The sequence below is a fragment of the Taeniopygia guttata genome, chromosome W (genome assembly GCF_048771995.1).
Source record: "Taeniopygia guttata chromosome W, bTaeGut7.mat, whole genome shotgun sequence".
Lineage (NCBI taxonomy): Eukaryota > Metazoa > Chordata > Aves > Passeriformes > Estrildidae > Taeniopygia > Taeniopygia guttata.
In genome coordinates, this window is record NC_133064.1 from 24,800,676 (window position 1) to 24,822,461 (window position 21,786).

Here is a 21,786-nt window from a genome sequence, read left to right on the forward strand (position 1 = left end):
AGATATTGGTCTTTTGAGTGTCCATGTTAATCATAGGAATAGGGTTAGAGCCAGGTTAATTGTTTGTTTTTATTGTTCCCTTTAAAAAATAGGCAAACTGGAAGAAAACTGAGAGGAAGATGTTTTTTACTCCCAGTATATTGCTGTTTTACTACTTTGAAAAATTACTTTTAACAAGGTATAACTTTTTGGATCAGATGAAAATATGAACTGTTTGGTGTTCTTGCAACATAAGAGATTTCTTTTAAATTTACTGTGATGGTTGTCAATATTTGAGAATTATTGTCTGTATAGACCAAGCAAAAATCTTTCAGTGTTTTCTAGTGTGCAACTTCTTTGTGTGTGTCCTTAAAAGTGGTAGAAACAACAAGCTGTTTGGTATATTGCTTACATGGCCATGACTTTAAAAACATGAACTCTGAAGTTAGGAATACTTTTCCATTTTTTTTTCTACACCATGCAAATGTATTATACACTTGGGGCAAAACTTGAAGCATTTTTTAGACTCCATTTCTATATTGTCCTAGACCTAAGAAGGACCAAAAAAATATATAAAGTCTGCTATGCTCAAAACATACCCATATCTGTGGGTAGAATATGACTCCCTTGTCCTGTTGTAGGTTTGCTCTACTGCAGATAGTTGAGCAGGTACTTAGTGTGATTTGGAAGTGTGTTTTGTGGTATGGACTGTGAAGTCTGCATGTCTGGGGTTTTTGCTTAATTTCTGCAGTTCTTCTTCTGCAAAAAGAAAGCCAGAGGATCTCTGAGCCAGAGAGAAAAAATTCCCTCAATTCGGGCTTTATCTTTTCTCTTAGAATTATGAACCAAAGCCATGTAAGCCTCACTATTGCTTTGTCTGTGTAGCAGCAGGAAAATGTCTTAACTATTGTGATCTTTTATTGTTTTGGGGTCCAGGTCTTTCTGCCTCCCATGTTGAGGATACCATACATGATCTGAAGTGTGCCAAAAGAGGTTGTCATTTTGGTCACTTGTGTAAAATATGTGGACCACTGGACTGTGTGAATATTTTCAAGCTGTTTATTATCTTATTAATATTGTAAGTATTTTATGAAATTGCAATAACTTTAATAGGAGGTCTTAAAAGATTCCTCACCTTCATCTAGAGCACCCAGTGTTTAAGGAATGTTCTGTGAGAAAAGAAAAAGTTGAACTTCTTGCTCTGGAAGAGACAAAGGAAAGATTTGAATTCCCATATGCCAGTTGAGAACCAACTTCTATTTTAGTAGGCTTTGTCACAACCCACTGGTAGGGGATGTGATGTTCATTATAAGTTCTCATCAGGCAGAACAAAGACACCAAACCAAGGGTCAGAGAGCTCATATGTTTTATTCTACAATCATCTTAGCTCTGGCAACTAGCCCACTGCTTAGACTCAAAAGCTGTTGGCTAACAAGTCCTTACATTTTAAAATACACTTCTCAAAAGGTATTGGCTAACAAGCCCTTAATTTACAGTACACTTCAATAAGCTCTCAACTCCTGCAACAAAACTTCTCAAAGGTGCTGCCTCACAAGCCACAACAAACTAACAGAAGCTCCCCACTCCTACAACAGACTTTCGTATAGAGTACCTGGTAGAATACGATAGCTGTGCTTTGCCCAGGCAAAGCAAGGGAGAAGAGAAATAAAGGCAAAAAAGGGAGAGAAAAGAAAGATCACCAATCCTTAGAGCCCCCATAGGTACTGCTGCATGGATAGTCTGGAGCTGGTGAAGCAAAGAAAGCAAAAGAGGGAAAAGAGAAGAGGGAAAGCTATCAGTTTCCTTTTATAATTAATCTGGTGCATGCCTCATGTAAACTAGACTTTTCATGCTGTTTTATTCATGTGCGCACAGTCAGCCCTTTGAGCCGTCCCTCAGAACGGTGACCTGGGGGGGAGGGAGAGTTGATGGGGGCACGAGTCAAGGCAGAGCAGCAAGTTGGCTCAGAACAGTGCTACTCCACTTCTGCTGGACCCTCTCTTCCAATCACATCTTTCTTGTAACAGAATGTTTGAGACAAAATATGCTTACACCTGGTCCTCCACAGGCTTGAAAAATGAGTTGCACTTCTGTAATTTCTTTTTGCAGAACTGGTGTATCTGTCAAGAAATGCTAATTTTAGTGGCTCTAATTTCAAGAAGAAAAGCAGCCTCTCATCTTCATTTGAAATGGATAATGCCTTTTTGCATGTTTTTAAGGTCTACTATGACGGGTTGACCCTGGCTGGAGGCCTCTCTGTCACTTGCTTCCTCAACTAGACAAGGAAGAAAAAATATAACTAAAGGCTCATGGGGGACGATAATGACAGGGAAAGATCACTCAGATTACTGTCATGGGCAAAACAGACTTGACTTGGGGAAAATTTAAACAGGTTTGAGAAAGTGGCCTAAATGTTTTCTAAGATGTAAGCAGCAATTCCATATTGTCTGCAGGGCAAGATTTATAAGAATTATTTTCAAAAATATCTGAATGACTCTTTTGCTTCTTGGTCACCATTTGTTAAAGTAAAATAAGGCAAATGGTCTTATTTACCTAAAGCAAACTTAATTCAAAAAATGTCTACAGAATATTTGAACAATATACTGGGAGTATTTTTAGAATATCTCACAAAATTATAGTAAAAAAACCCATTCCATCTGGGAATACATCAAAATTTCAAGCATAGAAAAACCCCAAGCAGCACTGAAACCTGGATTTTTATAAAGATTTTAAGTTTTTTTGCGTGGGGGTATGTGTGTTCATAAGTAAATCAGACTGGACAAAACGCACGCCTAAAATTTTATATCAATTTAAAATTCTCTTGCTTGCTTTCTTGCCTCTTAAATTTGTTGCACAGACATGTTTTTTCTCTCTCTATTTTTCCTTTATCCACTTTTTCCCCCTCCATCCCTCAGATATATACAGTTTCCAGGGGGTGTTGCCGAAGAACAAAAGGACAAAACCTTGCAACAAGTGTTAAAATGGCAAGATAAAAAGCAGATCAGATCTTTAATGAAAGCTTTCAGGTGCACAAAAAATGAGTATGTGCACAAGTGATAAAGAATTGCTACAATTTTTATAAGGTTAATTAATTAGTATATCTAGCCAATACATCCAATAGGAAATCGGTTACTCCAGTAACTCACCCTTGGGACTGCCCCTTGGAATTGTTCTAGGGGCTTCTTTGCTGTATTTCTTGTTATATCTTTTCAGATTCTGGTTGAAAAACAAAATGTCCTTGTTAGAGGTTCTTTTCTTGAGAATAAGACTAAATAGAATTTCAGGAATGGTTGAAGGGTTAGCTTATTATTCTAAAATCTAAGAGAAAGGGTAGGAAAAATACTAGGAGCTATATAACCATGTATTAACAGTCTACAATGTTACAAATATATATAAAATGTATAAAAAGCAAAAATCTTTAGGCATCAGAGGTCTAACTTTATTGTCTGAGAGCTAAGCATATAAACCTAGCTAGATGACCCTCACAACAGGAAAAGATTTGGATATTTACATATCATCTGTTTAAGGATTTTTATTAAAAAGGTTGGTGTATTAGTTTAGGGTAAATTTGGGGAAAACTTTCTGGAAGGAGTGTCTAGAAAATAAACCCCTACGGCCCCTTTTTACTTACCTGGTTTGGGAAAAAATTTTTTCTGAGAGAAGTGGAAAAGAACCTGTTTATTTAATGAATAAAATACTTCTTAGCACTAAAAAATTTGACAATAATAGATGACAACAAAACTCTTTTTGCTTCTGCTAGAGGAATGGAAAAAAATGCATTAGCAATATCAATAGTGGCGTACTACTTTGCTGCCTTGGACTCTAGTTCGTACTGGAGTTTCAGCATGTCTGGCACAGCAGTGCTCAGTGGTGGAGTTACTTTATTTAATGTATGGTAGTCTACTGTCAATTTCCATTCTCCTTCAGATTTACACACAGGTCAAATGGGGCTGTTGAAGGGTGAGTGGGTTTTGCTGACTACTTTTTGGCTCTCTAGCTCTCAGATTATTTTATGGATGAGAACTACAGTATTTCGAGTTGTTCTGTACTGTTGACGATGCATTGTTGAAGTGGCAATTGGTACTTTTTGTTCTTTTCTCTTTAAAAGTCTTATTGTAGTTGGATTTTGAGACAGTCTAGGCAAGGTGTTTAATTGTTGGATGCCCTCTGTCGCTACAGCTGCTATCTTAAATGCCTACCTGAGTCTCTTTGGGTCTTTAAAATACTCTCTTCAAAGGTAATCTATGCCCAAAATACATGGGGCTTTTGGGCTAGTTACAATAGGGTGTTTTTTTTACTTATTTCTTGTCAGACTTACATCAGCTTTTACTAAGGTAAAGTTCTGTGATCTACTTGTCACACTGGCGATAGAGACAGATTCTGCCCCTACGTGTCTCGATGGAATTAATGTGTATTGTGCACCAGTATCGACTAAAGCCTTATATTTTTGTGGTTCTGATGTGCTAGGCTAGTGAATCTACACAGTCTAGAAAACACGGTTTTCTCTCGCCTCTACCTGGCTAGAGGCAGGGCCCCTCTAAGCCTGGTTATATTTTTTGCCTTGGGCGTATGTTTTAGAGGTTCTTTTAAGGAGATTAGACATGTCATCATTATTATTATGCCTGGCAGTTTGGCTATGGGCAACTGGAGTTGCTCTTTTTTTGGTGGAATTTTTTATCTGAGTCTTACTTTTTTTTTAATTTATGCACCCGTTGTGCTAGAGCAGCAGTAGATTTTTTGTCCTATTTCTTCATGTTTTCTCTGCAATTGCGCAGGAAGAACTATAGCTTAGCTCTTGGGCTGTACTTTTTCTTACTATCTGAGGAACGTTTATGTTGGATATTAGAACTTTTGATTTGTACTGCTGAGATTTGGAGAAAGTCTTCTTTAATCTCTTCTCTGAGTTTTTTATGATTTTTTTCTATTTTATTTTTTAATTTTTGCAGATGTGTTTTTACTACTGCAATTTTGGCATGGGTTGGGCTATGTATAGCATTTGCATATGTTCGGAGTTTTTTTGTCATGTCGAGCACGGTCTCATCCCTCTCATCTTGCTTTATTATTGCTAAAGCAGAAGCATATTTATGTGGCCTAAGCTGTATAGGTTTTTGCCACATCACAGATGTACATGGTACTAAGTTTGGATTCTTAGTTGTTATTTTATCTGAGAAGATAATTTCTGCCACTGCTATTTTTCTCAGACATTGGATCTCTTCTTCTATAGTCTTGTATTGGGTCTGCTGCATATAAAGATCATCTGTACACAGGTATTTTTGTGCTACACTTTTTAGAACCTGTGTTTAGAGGCTGTGAGGGTTCGCCCCCCTCATCTTTTTGATCAGTGACAGGATTATGTGATAGGGATCATAAATGTCTTGCCTCAGTACCATCTAGAATTGTAGCCTCGCTTGCAGCATTTTAAAGACGGACTAACTAACTAATTACAGACTTATCAGGTTGTCAAGTGTAATTTTTTCTTAGGCTACGAAGGTCTTTTAGGGAAAAGGACTTAATATTGGCTTCTATTTTGTATTAGTTGTTTTGACTTTTGATTTTATGTTAGTAGGCATTGAGGGTCTTTCTCTTGCATTATCATTATCATTGTCATTATCTATTGGTTGATCGGTCTTTTATGTGTGCTTCTTACTTCTTGTGCTAGTAGCAACAGCCATTGGTTGAGGTTTGGTTTAACTGTTAGCTTAGGCTCACTGTTTGGTTTAGCTGCTGGCTTTGAGTTGGGGGTGTTGGCTGCAGCCTGAGTGACTGGGCTAGCTGCTGATTTGTCTCCCTGCCCCCCTTCCTCTGCTGCCTTACAGTATCTAGCAGGGTGTGATAAGCATATGCTAGGGCTTAGCTCACTGTAATGATCTTTTTCTCTTTAGAGTTATCATGGCACTTCTCTTTTAGGTACTTTGCTACTTCAGCCGGATTCTGAATTTGTTCACATGGAAAGTCTTAGGCTATAGGGTCAGAAATTTTTTTTAAGATTTGGCTCGTATCTTCTCATTTTTAACACTACTCAGGATTTTTGACACCTGGGTCTACTCTTGTGTTACAGGTCTCATCAGCCCCTCTAGAAATCTTAGCCTTTATTCTAGAGAGACTGCAGACTGTATAGAGAAGGCTTACCAGATTAAACATCAGGAAGATGGTCTCTTTAACAGTTAGGGGAAACTGAACATTCTCTAATAGGGAGGTAAAAAATTCAGAGGAGAAGAAGGAAAGCAAAGGCTGAAAAGCCTCATTCCTTATTTCCCTTAAAACAAACTGGCTGCCCAACCATAACCATGAACTATATATTCCAGGAACAGACTTCAGCACCTTTATAAACTCCCTGGAAGCCATTACACCCAAGCCCAGCCCGATGGATATTCTGGTCAGTGTCCTTCTACTGCAAAACTTACGTATTAGGGACAATATTGGAGCTATTCTTGGATAAAAAAATAAACTTAGGGACCATAGGGGGATTACGATCTCAAAAAACCCTAGGGACCAGAGACACATGCAGGCCTTTACCCTAAGAGACACTATGAATTTAAACAACATAACCAGTAACTGCTCTATACTAACACAAAGTAATTGGAACAAAAATATGATTACAACAGGGTTTTTTCCACTCTCTTGAGCCCCACATTGGGCGCCAAAATATTTGTCTTAGTTTAGGTTAAATTTGGGGAAAACTTTCTGGAAGGAGCTTCTGGAAAACAAACCCCTACGGCCCCTCCCCACCCACCTGGTTCGGGAAAAAATTTTCTCTGAGAGAAGTGGAAAAGAACTTGTTTATTTAATGAATAAAGCACTCTTTAGCACTAAAAAAATTAACAATACTAGATGACAACAAAACTCTTTTACTACTCTGAAGAGATGAACAAATCTAGAAAGTCTTTCCTGGGAGTGGTCGCCCGGGTCTGGATGCTGGGGATTGCTCTCCAGCATTGGGGATGGCTGCTGCAGATCATAAAATGTAGGCTTCCGGTGTCCTTTGGTGTTTCTCAGATCTCAGTTTGGAGCAGGTTGGATGGTATTTAGGAAGAGGAAAGGAAAATAAACAGTCTAGGGAAAGAATTGGACTGTTTAGCTAAACTAATTAGGAAGCAAAGGCAAAAGCAGAAGCAAGCAAAGCAAGTAAGTAAAGCAAGCAAGCAAAGCAAGCACGCAAAGCAAGCAAGCAAAGCAAGTAAGCCAGCCAGCACTAGCCTTTTTTAAACAGCATACTATGGGGGGAGGTGAACTGGCTGATAATAAGGCAAAACAAACTTTCACTTTCAGAGTCAGTTCGGAAAGCACAGAACATAATATTAAATGTAAGCAGAACACACGATTGGAGATACAAATACTATAACGTCACCTTAGGGCAGTTGGATTGCTCTAGGATGACTCTTATTTCTTGCCCTCTGTGTTTCCCCATTTTTATTACAGCAATGATGTAGTGTTGTCTGCTTGCTGCTATATCACCCAGTATTACCTCCCAGTAACCTGAAGGAAACTGAGACTTTTGCATGTCTAAAATATGCAAGAATCTAGAAACCATATAAAATTCTATGTTCCTTGGTGTTTGTAAATCACACAGAAGACAATAATGAGCAGGACTAAAACTGAGCAATGGCTTTATTTGAAGAAGATTAAACAGGGGAAAAATTTGAATTAATGTCCTGTCTACCAAAAATATGCATAGGTATTCTTAAATATGCTTGTCTTTTCTATTTTCCTATCCCTCCTCCAATCTCTTCTTACCTTACCTTACCTTACCTTACCTTACCTTACCTTACCTTACCTTTCTAAAAGAGCAAGATTCACTTAGTCAGTCATGACGTGTTTCTCAATTCAGGTAATCTGTTTGGAACCTATTAACATGATATATAGATTAGATGATGGATAGAATTTTCATAGCTGATAAAACCCCAGTGATTTTTTTTAACAACAGGCTGGTAGCTAGTAGCTTCTTGTATAACTGTTCCTCCCATGGCAAAGTCTACAGGTATTGCTGCACATCAGAAAGTCTATCCAGATTGCCTGTTTAGTTCCAACAGAGTGGAGAAGTTTTGATTAGAGCTCACACACATAGATTTGACCAAAGACAGTGCATCGTCAGCTCTCGTGTTCTTACAGGTTCTTGTTCACCGCAGGCAGTAAGATCCTGTCTACTGGGAAAACCTTGTGAACACTTAGAGAGTAGCAGGACAGTGTAGATATTGCAAAAGTAAAAATTGTTTTGGAGAAAGAGGAAGTACTTTTATTTTAAAGACTATTTAATACCTTTTCAGCTTGAAGCTTATGAAGAATCTAGATAGTCAAATGGTTCTCTCTTGCAGCTGAAAGAAATCCAGGTCTTGCTAAAAGGATTTCCATCCAAACAGGGAAGACAAGAATTGGTAGACTAAAACCAGAAAGTAGCTCTCAGAGCTTTTCCAAGTCTTTGTAAGCACATAGTTAAAAATAAATGACCTGTCCAATTTTGCAAGTCACCTTTGAAACAAAGTGTTCTGGTTTTGGCTGGGGTAGAATTAATTGTCTTCACAGTGGCCAGTATGGGGCTATGTTTTGGATTTATGCTGACCACAGGGTTGATAATACGGAAATGTTTTTGTTATTGATGAGCAGGGCTTGCACAGAGCCAAAGCCTTTACTGCTTTTCCTACTGCTGTGCTGGCAAGGTGATTGGCGGTGGTTCATGGGAGGTTGGGAGGAGACAGCCGGGACAGGTAACCGCAACTGACCAAAGGGATATTCCAGACCATATGATATCATGCTCAGTATAGAAAGTGGAAGGAAGGAGGAAGGCGGAGGACATTTTTAGTGATGTCATTTGTCTACCCAAGTAACTGTTACATGTGATGGAGCCCTGCTTTCTCTATTAAACTGTCTTTATCTCAACCCATGAGATTTCTAGCTTTTACCCTTCCAATTCTCTCCCTGATTCTACTGGTGGGGGAAGTGAGTGAGAGGCTGCATGGTACTTGGGTGCCAGCTGGGGTAAAACTACAACACAAGGACATGTCTCAACCTTTCCAGCCTCTTTCCACAACTTCATTTGTACACTTTATTTGGACAGTTAAAATGCCAAGTTAATGTGTGCAGACTGTATAAGCTCATCTAGGCTGATACTTTATTTTAAATTGCCTGGTTCAAATAACTGGAAATTTGAATAAAAAATGAAATCACATTTGGCTTAGCCTCCAAAACATTTGTTTTATTGGCAGACTAGGGTAAACAAATGGCAAATGCTTTCTACACAATCTTGTTTATCTCTTTCACTAAGGCCATGAGATTTTAAATTAAATTTTTTTTTAAAAGTGAAAAGTGGGATTTGGAGTGGTTGTCTCATGAAACCGGTAACAGAATAGATACCTTTAAAAATCTGTTTAGGTCTTGTCAGTTATTTTCAAGGGAAAACTACGGTTTGTTGCTTGCATAGCAGTGTGGTGTAATGACCCAGTGAAACATTCACACTGGAGGTGCTGCACACCAAAACTTGTACATTTTTGGGGAGGACTCTAGAGCTGAAATGAACATTGTCAATGGAATAATTTAATAATTTTCCAGAAGCATGAACATTTTGAAGACACTCTACATGCACAGGTATGATTACAGTCCTTGTAGATCTGGATAAATAAATTGTCCATGTATGCTCTTCCTATGTCTGTGTACACCAATTTGCAGATGTATGAGTGATGAGTCTAATCAGATTTTAAATATGGAATTATTAAAAAAATAAACATTTATCATGTCCATTAACACTGGTAGCTTTTTTAAACTGAGTGACATGTGACACTGCATTCTAACACCATCATGAATTGTGTATATATTAATTAAATCAATATAAATTTTGAAAGCACCTGTTACGATCTGCTAATTATAGAGGAGCAAAGTGAGCTCTCTGTGGATTGCAGATAGAAACGTTAGGTTTGCATATTCCCCAAAACAAGATTAAAACCAAATGAGGTTAAGTGTTTATACCAAAAAAAAAAAAAAAAAAAAAAAAAATTATTTAACAGTAAATGAGAAAGAAAAAGAAAGAAATAGAAAAAGAGGTGGGGGGGGGGGACAGGAAGAGTGACAGAGACAGATTAAGTAGAAATATATCACCCCTCCATGGGTTACAACAACATCTTGTTGCTACCCTCCATCTGGTCTTCTTGGTGGTGAGGGATCCCCACTGAAAGGCATAGAATTCAATGGATTCATATACATTTGGGCCAGGTAGAAATGCCCAGGCACCTCCCCTGCAGGAGGGCAAGTTTGACACTTTGTTTCAAGACTGGATTGGTTGCATCATTTTGCATCACATGCAGTGCTTTGGTGCAAGGCTTCAGGAATAAGTGTGAGGAGCACTTGGGGGGTCTTTGATGGATTATGACACCTATTCAGCTGCCCCTCACATGAATGTCCTGTGGATGCAGCTTTCCCAGAGTAGGGGAGAGGTTTTTTGCAACTGAGTCAGTTTGTGTAAGGGAGGATGGGTATTCACTGCCTCTGACCAGAGGTTGTGCCATACACCCAAAAACCTCCTTATCTTCCCCCCCTTGTTTGGAGAGGGGGAGTCTGTGCAAACCTGGCAGCAAGAGATAAGCTTGAGGGCTATGGCCTCCCCCAGCCGGAAGCCAGCAAGGGATGATTTTCATGACAGTTACTGGGCTTGGCCCTCCCATGAATGCTCTCCCAGCCTTATCTGTTTCTTCCCAGACCTGAGATGATTGAACAAAGGTGTCACTTTATCTTATCTCAATTTGTCTTAGATGCTCACAGTTCAGGGTTTCAGTCAGGAGGCCCATTCAGGGTGAGGTGGGCTTTGTTGGTGCAGCTTCATTTTACCAAAATGGGCAAAAGTATTTTATGGCAATATTTAAGCCACAAATTATAACATTTTTGTCTGTGACACCACCAGATGAAAATTAATCAAGTTTCCAAAATCTCTTGGAAATACTTCTATTTTTGTGTGATCTCTGAATTGTGTAGATTAGAAAATTATTTAATTGTGAACTGAAGAATGTAGAGTAGCATAAATTATGAGCCTAGATTTAGAGGCTACTAGTATTTTATTATGGAGTTGGTTTTGTGGTTTTTTGGGGTTTTTTTTTTGACCAATGGTCAATGAAATAAAAAATAAACTTCATTGGATTTAACTGTTGTTAGGTTACAGTTTCTAAAAGTATTAGAGCCATTTTTACATATCTATACACATACCCCCAATAGTAAAGAAATTAAAATTTGATATACTTTATTTTTATATTTCTAACTTTCATTATGGAAAATAGCACTTTGTTAAAATAGTTTCCCACCATCAAGAAGCACGTAATCTTTGAATTAGAAAGCCTTTTTTTTGAAAACTATTGTCATTGCAGGCAATCCCCAAATGGACAATAATTAGCATTGACTCCATGATTCACAGAAAGCTGATCAATCTATTATTTGTCAATGGTTTGATGCTGGCACAATGCCAGCGCCCCATGAAAATACAACCTACTAATCAAATGCTGTGAAATGTGATCAAGAACAGAGCAAAGCAGGCCAAATTTAATAACAAAGGAAAGACTTTATTACACTACTACTACTACTACTACTACTATAAAAGGAAAAGAAAGGAAAGAAAAAAAACCCACACAAAATTCGAAATGAAAACCTTCCAAAACATTCCTCCTCCCACCACCCAACTCCACCAAACCACAGCGAGACCCATTTGGATCCTTAATCGAGTTTTCACCCTTCAATATAATCAATACTGAGTCCATCGGGGAAGAGAGGAGTCCCCCTTGCACCACAGACCCCCAGAAAACACAGCTGCCACCTCTTGTGTTTCCAATGTCACACGTGGCACCGCCCAGACACACCGGCCAGTGTGACATTCTCCTCTCCATGTCACAGTGCTCTCACCACCGTGTATGGACAGAGACTGCTTATAGGGCCCCTTTAAGGATGCTTTGCCAAGGACCACCAGGAACAACAGTCCAGTATCACAATGCGGGACTAGAGTCCCCCCCATTTTCCCCTGGGGCCGAGGGTCCAAGGACAGAGATCTCCTTCTCTTCTTCTCTGAAGATGGAGGGCATCCTCACACCCTCCTCAGCTCTCTCTGTCCATTCCAAAACTGGTAGTTGCTGAAGAAGGTCTCTTGGCTCACCAGTGCATCCCCCTAAAATGCAGTCCCTCTTGAAAGAAAGAGTGGTTCAGTCTATGGTAAACAAGCAGAGTCCAGCCAAAAGCCACTCCATCATCTCCCCCCCAACCTTCTTCTCTGAACATCTGAGGTCCCAGGCTGTCTCTCTTTCCTTCAAATTCAGGAGGAGTAATATTTCATAAAGCCTTCATTTCACAGGAAAGGGTTAAAATTCCCGGACTCCCCGGACGGCTGAAATCTCAGCCCAGGACTCTGTCTCCAGTCTCCCACACTGGTCATCTTACCCCCCCGCCTTCTCCTTCTCCTCTGCCGGCAAACTCCCAGGTGTCTGCTGGCTCTCTATCTCTTTTCCCTCTAGCTTGGTGGGGGGGGAACAAAGACATGCCAGATGTTCTCCACCCTTCCGTCCGAAAGAGCTGGCCCAGCTGGCCCAGCTCGGTTCCGATCCTTCACCCCCTGGCCTACCTCTGCAGGCCGCATGGCTCCCCTCCCCCACCCAGCCTGGGCTGGGGGGGGGGAGGTCCGTACCTTGCGATGACCGGAACCAAAGAAGGACGAGTCCTCCTGGGAATTCCGCTTTTAATCCCTCTGTGTTCTCAGAGGCGTGTCCACCTTCAATTGGTCACCCTAAGTGTCAGTATCCAAACCTGACCCCTGACTGGATTGACCTCTTCCTTACAAAAAAATTTCTCTTCCCGTGTCAAACCATGACATTATTATAACATTATTAAGAAACTCATTGCTTTTATAGACAGTTACGATACACCTGGACCTAATTGGTCCTCCAATCCAAACACCATCACCATTGGCTAATTAAGAAACCACTCTTTGGTAAACAAATTTCTATAACACATTCCACATGTTCACAACAACAGGTGCAGCAAGTGAAGATAAGAATTGCTTCTCATTCTTTTCTCTGATCTTCTCACGGGCTTTTCCCCAGGACAATGCCTGGTAAAATTGTTTCTGGCTGTGGTCAGAGAGCTGCTGCCACAGCCTATTGTGTTGGCACTTACGGAAGAAAAAAAAAATTACTTCATCATTTTGATTTTGATGCTAAAGGTGACTTGCTTTTTCCTGTTTAAAAATGTAAAACCAGATTTTAAAGCAGCAAGTTATTCCTACATTAGTTACCGTAATGCTACTTCTCCCTTGTGACATTTATTTTATATAGTTAACATTTTTACTGGAAAATTCTGTTTTTAATGTCAAGCAAATTCCCATTATGCTGCTTTCCATTCTAAATCATGGTCAGAAAATAGAAAGAATTTTCAAAATCTTTATGTAGTGTCGTAGGTTGACATGCAAGATGTAACCAAAAAGTATGTATTCTATTACCATCCGTTAAAACTGGGTGAAGCAGTGCTCTTTATCTCTTCCATGACCCATCCTCCCTCCAGGGGGATATGTTCCGTTAATGGGCCATTGAGTCTCACTGCATGACTGATAAAATTACCTCATCCCATTGTGAGATGCTCTGCCCAGGGGGAGGAACCAAGCATTCCTACCTGGATATACTATGAGCTGTAGAACACCACAAGCAGCCTTTTCCCACTGGATTTGCAGAGGAATGCCAGACCCATCTACACCACCACTGGACCTTCAGAGGAAAACTACACCCTTCTACAGGATCGCTGCTTCAACAGAACCACATCTGTGACTCCAGGAGGACTGCAGCCACCATTTAATTGGACTGCTACCAACATCCTGACTGACAGAGTGTCAAGTTGTATTCTGACTCTGTCAGTGTTCTTGTACTACTGCATTTTATTTTTTAATTTGCCTATTAAGTTGTAGGGTTTTTTTAATTTTATACATATTAGTAAAGAACTGTTATTCCTGTTCTCATATCTTTGCCTGAGAGCCCCTTAATTTCAAAATTATAATAATTCAGAGGGAGGGGGTTTACATTTTCCATTTCAGGGGATGCTCCTGTCTTGTTAGCAGACACCTGTCTTTCAAACCAAGACATGTAGACTTCTTTTGGTAATCTGTGTTCAAAGCATTATTAAGCAAATAATCTGTCAGTGTAGTAAAATATTTATTCTTCTTCATACAATTTCAACATTTCACTTTGAGTTGAGGGAGGGAAGTTTGGGGGCTTTTTTCAGAGTAGGATTTCATGCTGTATGTAATCTCATTTAGTGCTTCTGCATCTTCCCCCTATTGGAGTTAATGTTTTGATTGTGTAGCTTTGAGCTAAGTTGGATCAAATACCTAATCCATTGATAAAACTAAGCCACCATCTCCATTCCCTCCAGGCCAAATCCTTTTTAAAAATTGGATTAGTCATTTGAGTCATCCTATAATATCTTTACTAGATCTCTTCTAAGTGGGACGGCCATATAGACAGGATTGTTCTGGCATCAGTCTGCTGGATTAGAGATAATGTTGTTTCTTTCACAGTTGTTTCTTTCAGAAGAAAGGCAAATAAAAAAATGTGCTATATGCACATGGGCTACCCAGGGATTGCCTTTTCAGATTTAGGCAAAGAGCTGTAGATAAATAAATTCATGATTAGGTTATTTGGTAAGGGCAAAGTAAAATTATTTAATTTTCTGCTTTTGCATCCTTTTATGAAAGCCACTAAAAGCAAAATTATGAATATATTGTTTTCTCCCTTCTTTCCAGAGATGGTGTGTCATATTAGAGACAGTGTCTTGTAATAAAAGTAACGCAAACGGAGTTGTTAGACTCATTAAAAGCTCATCCTTCAATAGCGAGTAGTCTGCTTTGAAGGACACATCATGTCTACCATTTAATATGATGGGCAGCTGAATGGTGTGGAAATGCAAGTTGTTTTACTTTCTAGTAAATAATGTACCAAATTTTATTGTTTAGCTTGCTGACAGTGGAAAGATTAAAAGTTGTTTATTGCACAGGTCATTTTATTTGCACAAGATTTCTCAGGTACAACTGCTGAAAGATTTTCTTTGTCATACTTGGGGTTTCTCGTAGGAGCACAATGTTTTCTCACCATAGCTGTCTTTCCCCACGAGGCAGCCATCTCTCAGAGAGCCTTTGGACTTTGACACAGTGTCTTGGGGGAGGCTGCTGCACCAAAGCTTGTTGGCCAGGGGACTTCCCAAAGGTAGAAATCAGGAATCTGTCACTCTTTGGTTTTCCACAGTTACCACTGATGTCAACACTGGAACGATCACTCTCCTCAAGTTTTTTTCCATTCTGCCATTTTGATGGCTGTGGGTTTTTCAGTGTCATTTACAGTAGGGTTTACAAATAGTATTAGTATTGATTTGTGCTTAAGCAGCTGGTAGCCAGCTGTGATGTTTCCATCCCTCAGAATGGTTACTGCTTCTCACTAGCAGCATGACTAGCACTCCTGGCAATGTACTAGCCCACGCTTGTCTCCCTCCCAGAAGTGTTGAAGCCAGCTAGGGAAATGCAAAGAGCTGTCATGTGAGGAGCTGCACATATTGTTGGGCTAGCACTTAGCTTACTGCTTAACTCTCCTTCCTTACCCCAGCTCCATTAGAAATATATTTCAGAAAATAATGTTCATTGTAATATATGAAGGAGAGTCACAAGACTACCTTTTTTTATTTTGTGTGTCTTCTTTCATTCCCTTTGGAGTTGTTTTGCAATAATTTGCAATAATTCTTTAACTCAAGCTTTAGAGTAACAATGCCATGGTTTAACCCCAGCCAGCAGCCAAGCCCCACTCAGCTGCTCGCTCACTCTCCCACCAGTGGGATCGGGTAGAGAATTGGAAGAGTAAAAGCCAGAAAAAATAATGGTTGAGTTTAATAGGGAAAGCAAAAACCGCACATACAAGCAAAGCAAAACAAGGAATTAAGTCACCACTTCCCATGGGCAGGCAGGTGTTCAACTATCTCTAGGAGAGCAGGGCCCCATCATGCATAATGGTTATTTGGAAAGACAAACACCATTGCTACATCATTCCTTCTTCCTTCCATTTTCTATACTGAGCATGATGTCATATGGTCTGGAATATCCCTTTGGTCAGTTGCGGTTACCTGTCCCGGTTGTGTCTCCTCCCAACCTCCCATGTACCAGCACAGCAGTAGGAAAAGCAGTAAAGGCTTTGGCTCTGTGCAAGCCCTGCTCATCAATAACAAAAACATTTCTGTATTATCAACCCTGTGTTCAGCACAAATCGAAAACACAGCCCCATACTGGCCACTGTGAAAACAATTAATTCTACCCCAGCCAAAACCGGCACAAACGAGAACATGGGTACACTAATAGTGGAAAGAGTGTTGTATTAATAATAACTGACATACATGTAAAATGTTCTCTCACTACTAGTGAAAGAAATCTATTTTCTCTGGTTTAGCATAATTAATCACTAAAATAAAAGAAATATTTGAATATCTGCAGTGATAAAGGCATTGCAATTATATAGCATCTAAAAAATTAACCTGTTGGCACCTACACCTGGGTGAGATTTTAAGTTCAGTCTTTTGGACTGAGATACTGAAGACATTGATATATTGGTGACTTAATGGATGATGCATGTTCCTGAGAGTGACTGAATTTCAGACCTCCCTGACTTCAATAGACACTCAGTGCTATATTCTAGCAATGTTGAGCCAATGATTCTGTTTCATCCCAGATGCAATATTACTGTATGAAGTTAAATTATTGTTGCTGCAACAGTTTCTTAGATGTATTTCAGTAAAGTGATACAGTTATGAAGTTTATTGTTAATTACTGCTTGTGTTTTTTTAAGAATTTAGCAAGCCCAGCCATAGAACAAATGTCTACTGTACTAAGCACTCTGCGAATAAAAAGAAAAAAAAAAAGGAATCCTGCCCTAAAGAATTCCCTTTCTCTAGACTTGCCTTTATTTGGACTAGTAACTAAAAACACAGCTGAAGTTTTGCTCCTGACTCCTGTATGCAACACTGGAAAGCTGACATTTGGGTACTTTGGGCAGGTAGTGCTCTTCTTCAGCTTTTGATTGCCCATGATAGCAGATACAGGACAGACCTAGCTTCAAGTGAGACAAAGGAGTTGTGAGAAATTACCCTCACTTTGAAAAATTTTAAAGGTTTATTAAACCTTAACAAAATACAACAAAGGACTGAATACGGAAAAAATAACAGCACGCTGGGAGTTTGTGACCAGCTGCCATGAGCTCATTCACAAAATGGCAGCCCTGTCTTTTATACCCCTGGCATTGCATCAGGCAACCCTGGCCCCTCCCAAAGTCTTTCAGTCAACTTCCTCTTCGTTGTCCACTGGTGGAGACTACTTTCTTGCAACTTGATTGGAGGTCAGCCTTCCCTGACAGCCAAGGCTGTCTGATGGCAACAATACTGGGTGGGGGGGCAGGGAACAGAGGATGTCCAAACAAACAATAACATCAATAAAACTTATCATACACAAAATATTCATCTCTTAATTGCGAGAGCTAATCAACATATTACCCATCTATAACAGAGTTGATTGAAGAGCAGTCTTGATTGCATTCTGGATCAGCTGAGCCCTGAAACTTTTCCCTTCTGGTTACATTGCAGGCAGCAACTTGGGCTTATGTCAGGTACACTAAACATGAAGAGCCAGTGTATAGCTGGCTGTTGGTAGGTTGGTCATACCATGCAGTTGGAGAGCTTGGAGACACATATGTATCAGCATGGGTTTATATGTGTATATGCATCTGGGGGGGGGGGGGAAGAAAATACAAGCTCAAGTACATATTCAAGCCTATCCTAGTAGACTGTTTGTTCACATAATCTCAATGTATTTGTGTTTTCCTGACACATTGAAACCTTTTATTTGCATGTCCATCTTACTAACTCAATGCGCTTCTTTTTTTTCTTTTTTTTTTTTTGTTGTTTTACTTGATAACAACTCCTCAGCACCTCTTTAAGTTGCTTTTTGTATTGTGTGTTGCACAACTTAGAAGTACTTATTTGTATCAGGAATTTTGAATGCTCTGTCTTCTCATTTCAGGAAGAATTTCTTCAGTGAAAGGGTGGTTAAGAATTGGAACAGGCTGCCCAGGGAAGTGGTGGAGTCACCATTCCTGGAGTTGTTCAAAAAACAAATAAATGTGGCAGTTTGTGATATGGTTTAGTGGCCATGGTGGTACTCAGTCAAAGGTTGGACTTGATAATCTTGGAGGTTGCTCTGGTTACAGGAGTAGGGTGCCAGTTTAGCACTATGTGGGTGTATTCTACTCCCTGAGGGATCATCTCTGCTAATGGGCCATAACAGACTCAATGGCACTAGCAGACTAGGCATCTGCAATGACTATCAAAGACTTCCAAAATATCCCATGACTCACAGTATTCATCCATTGTGAAGCTCCCTGCCCTGGAGGAAATACTGAGCATGCCCCACCCCGAACCTGAGCATATATAATTTTTGGGGTTGGGGACTTGCGGTCCACCACTTGATAGATCTGGAGGAGAACCAGAACTTCCAACAGGACAGCAACCATCACTGACCAACAGAATGCCAGGTTTGTGGGTTAAAACCAGTTTTCTGTGTATCATTGTATTTACTGAAATCTCTAAAGTAAATTGTAAATACAACCTGTAATCTTTCTCAAGGTAGTTGAATGGGGTTCATTTCTCCCACTGGTTTACTTTTAAACCAACACATCTTTTGGTGCCCAGTGTAGGGCATGAGACAAGTCAGAATTACAATTTTGTTCTAAGCATTTGTATATTGAGGTAGAGAAACTCCCTGATCATCATGTTGCTCAGTGTATTTACGTGGATGTTGTACCTAACCCTGTATATATTTCTGCATATGGAGAACTATTTGCCCATCATGATGCTCTTTTTAAGATCAGGGAGAGGAATCAAAACTGCTTTGTTGATATACTGTGTTTATGGCATGATAACATCAGAGACAATGAGTTTCATTTGTAATGTATATTCGGTTTTGTTCGCCTGTCCTGGTCTGGACTGCCCTCTGAGGCCTCATTAATAATCCCACCCAGCTGTTGATATATGAATGCGAGACTCACAAGAGCAAAATGAACCTGTCTATTGCAGAGTTAAGACAGTACTTATAACCCTTAGTGTGAGAAACTTTCTGAGAATGGATGTGTGTCTTGGGGTGATTTATGATGATAGTCTATTCCCTGATCCTCTGCTTTATGCCCAAAAATGGTTGCTGTATCTTTAAGGTGGGTCCAGGGGAGGGGGAAGCATTGGGCCCTTTGGTGGGCTTTTTCAAAGCATCACTCCTTGGGTGTCCGGGGGTGCGATGTGGTCTGGATTTTTTTTGCTTGGCTAGCTTGGTTTTTGTTAGCCCAGGCAAGAAGATTTTTCTCTTCCCTGGCCTTGGAGAAAGCTGCAGCAGCAATTCTTTGACAACTTTTCAAGATGAACTGGACAGTTTGTTTAGTCCAAGACCAGAGAAAACAGAACCTGCAGGACAGGGGTCACTCAGGATCCGTGGCCTCAAACCCTGGGAAAGCCAAACTGGGGAGAGAAAGCACACCAAGCCTAGCTGCTTCATCTGCTGGTGGAGAGGATGTCGACACCAGAGAGTCACCAGATTTTTCATCAGTTGCCCGAACTACTGTGTGAAGCTCTTGTTTGTTTGTTTGTTTGTTTTTTCCCTGAGACTGAAGCCATCTTCTACTGTGTGGTGTCAGCCAGTATTTTTTCCCTGGCATTTTGGGGTTTTGTTCTGGTGTGTGTGTGTGGGGTAAGGTCTGTCAGCTTAATATCTAGCATTTATTTAATTTTTTTCCCATGCCTTGTGGGCATTCTCTTTGTTAATAAACTGTTGGATTATTTTTCCACTTTCATCCACTCTAGTATTCATTTCCTATTGGTGGAAAGGGATTGTTGGAGCCCTTTTTAGAGGAGATGACTCATTCCAGAGTGTTTTCTCCAAAGTTTGTCTCTAAACTGAGACAACATGCCAGTAGCCAAAACTGGGCCAATTATAAATGGTGTTAACACCTCTGTGATGACATATTTAAGAAGAAAATCAAAACAATGGTTGGTGGAGCAATTTTAATTCTAAAAGCTAGAGAAGAGGTGGAGGTGAGAACATGTGAGAGAAACAATATGCAGACACCAAAGTCAGTGAAGAAGGAGGGGGAGGAGGTGCTTTAGGTGCCAGAGTCAAGATTCCTCTGCAGGCCATGATGATGACCATGGTGAAGCAGGCTGTCCCCCTGCAGCCCATGGAGGTCCACGGGGAATGCAGAGAACCACCCGCAGCCCGTGGGGGAGGTGCCCATGCTGGAGCGGATAGATGCCTGGAGGAGGCTGTGATCCAGTGGGCGACCTGGTAGAGAGAGGGGCCCCTGCTCCCAGGCTGGAGCCACATGTCCTTGGAGGAGTGCATCCTGTGGAAGAGTGACTGACCCATGCCGTAGCAGTTTTGGGAGGACTGTCTGCCTGTGGGAGGAAATCATGTTGTAGCAGTTTGGGGAGGACTGCTGTTCGTGAGATTGGACCCACACTGGAGAAGTTCAAGTAGAACTGACTGCTGTGGGAGGGGACCCCACAGTGTAACAGGGGAATGACTTCTTTCCCTGAGCAGCATAAGAAAACCTTGGATTAGTGTGGTGGGTTCAGTGTTGGCTAATTACCAGTGCACTCACTAGAATATACTTACTCATTTTTTGCTGTGAGATAGGATTAGGAGAAAGGCAAAGTAGGCTGAAAACTTTACAAGGATTTAAAAGAAAATTTATCAATAGTAATTAAAAGAAAGAGTAATAAGAATCAGAATAAAACTTTGAGAATACTTCTCGTCCCCCCACAACTTTTTCTTTCTTACAACATACAGAAACAATTTAGTTAGTTTAGGACTTCTAAAATATTCTTTTTTTAAGTTAGAGAGAGAAGTCCCTCTTGTTAATGTTATGGAGACTTCTCCACAAGAAAACAGTTCTTTCATGGCTTTTAATTTTTCACGAATAGCAGCTGCCTGGGGAAATCTGCAATAGTGAAATCTCTCCTATTTTTTCATAGTTTTTCTCACAACTGTGTCTATGGGCTATATCAACTTATGGGGTACTAGTTTAAAGATTAGCTGTTCAAGAGCAAAGGTTCTCTTAACATATCTTTGAAATCATCTTTATCTCTGGGAATAGAAGTCTTTTCTCTGAGGGTATAGAGTCTTCATCACTCTTCTTTCTTTTTCTGTTCAAACTTCTCATGGATCAGCTACTTCAAGATATGCTTACTTTAGCATGGAGGCCTTTGTTCGATATCTACAATTTGAACACTTTCATCTCCTCATACTTTCATGTTATAGGAAAAAAAAGTCTGATGTATCAACTACATCCTTCTCCATAGCTTTACAAGAGGATTTCAGCCTAAAACTAAAGGCATCTCCTCATCCCTCTTATCTGGGACTTGACTTCTTCACTAGGTTGGTGAGGGTCTTGGAACACAAGTCCTATGAGAAATGACTGAGGGAGCTGGGGTCGTTTAGCCTGGAGAAAAGGAGACTCAGAGGCGACCTTATCACTCTCTACAACTTCCTGAAAGGTGGTTGTAGTCAAGTGAGGGTTGGTCTCTTTCACCAGGCAGCAACTGACAGAACAAGAGGACACAGTTTAAGATGCATCAAGGGAAATACAGGTTGGATATTAGGAAAAAGTTTTTTACAGAAACGGTGATAAAGTTCTGGAATGGTCTGCCCAGGGAGGTGGTGGAGTCACCATCCTTGGATGTGTTTTAAAAAAGACTGGATGTAGCACTCAGTGCCATGGTTTAGTTGAGGTG

The 21,786-nt window shown here is 40.2% G+C and overlaps 1 protein-coding gene across 2 annotated transcripts in view; it reads left to right on the forward strand.

Annotated features, from left to right (window-relative positions):
• LOC116806874 (sorting nexin-18) overlaps nt 1-21,786 on the forward strand; it is a 91,810-nt gene that overhangs the window by 5,098 nt on the left and 64,926 nt on the right. The window contains exon 2 of one of the 2 annotated variants that reach the window (XM_072923018.1): nt 18,032-19,848. The exons of the other annotated variant lie outside the window; for it this stretch is intronic. Within the exon in view, the coding sequence (XP_072779119.1) occupies nt 18,032-18,129 (98 nt within the window). The 3' untranslated portion in view covers nt 18,130-19,848. Of the gene's footprint in view, nt 1-18,031; nt 19,849-21,786 lie in introns of those variants that run through there. 2 annotated transcript variants of the gene reach the window in all.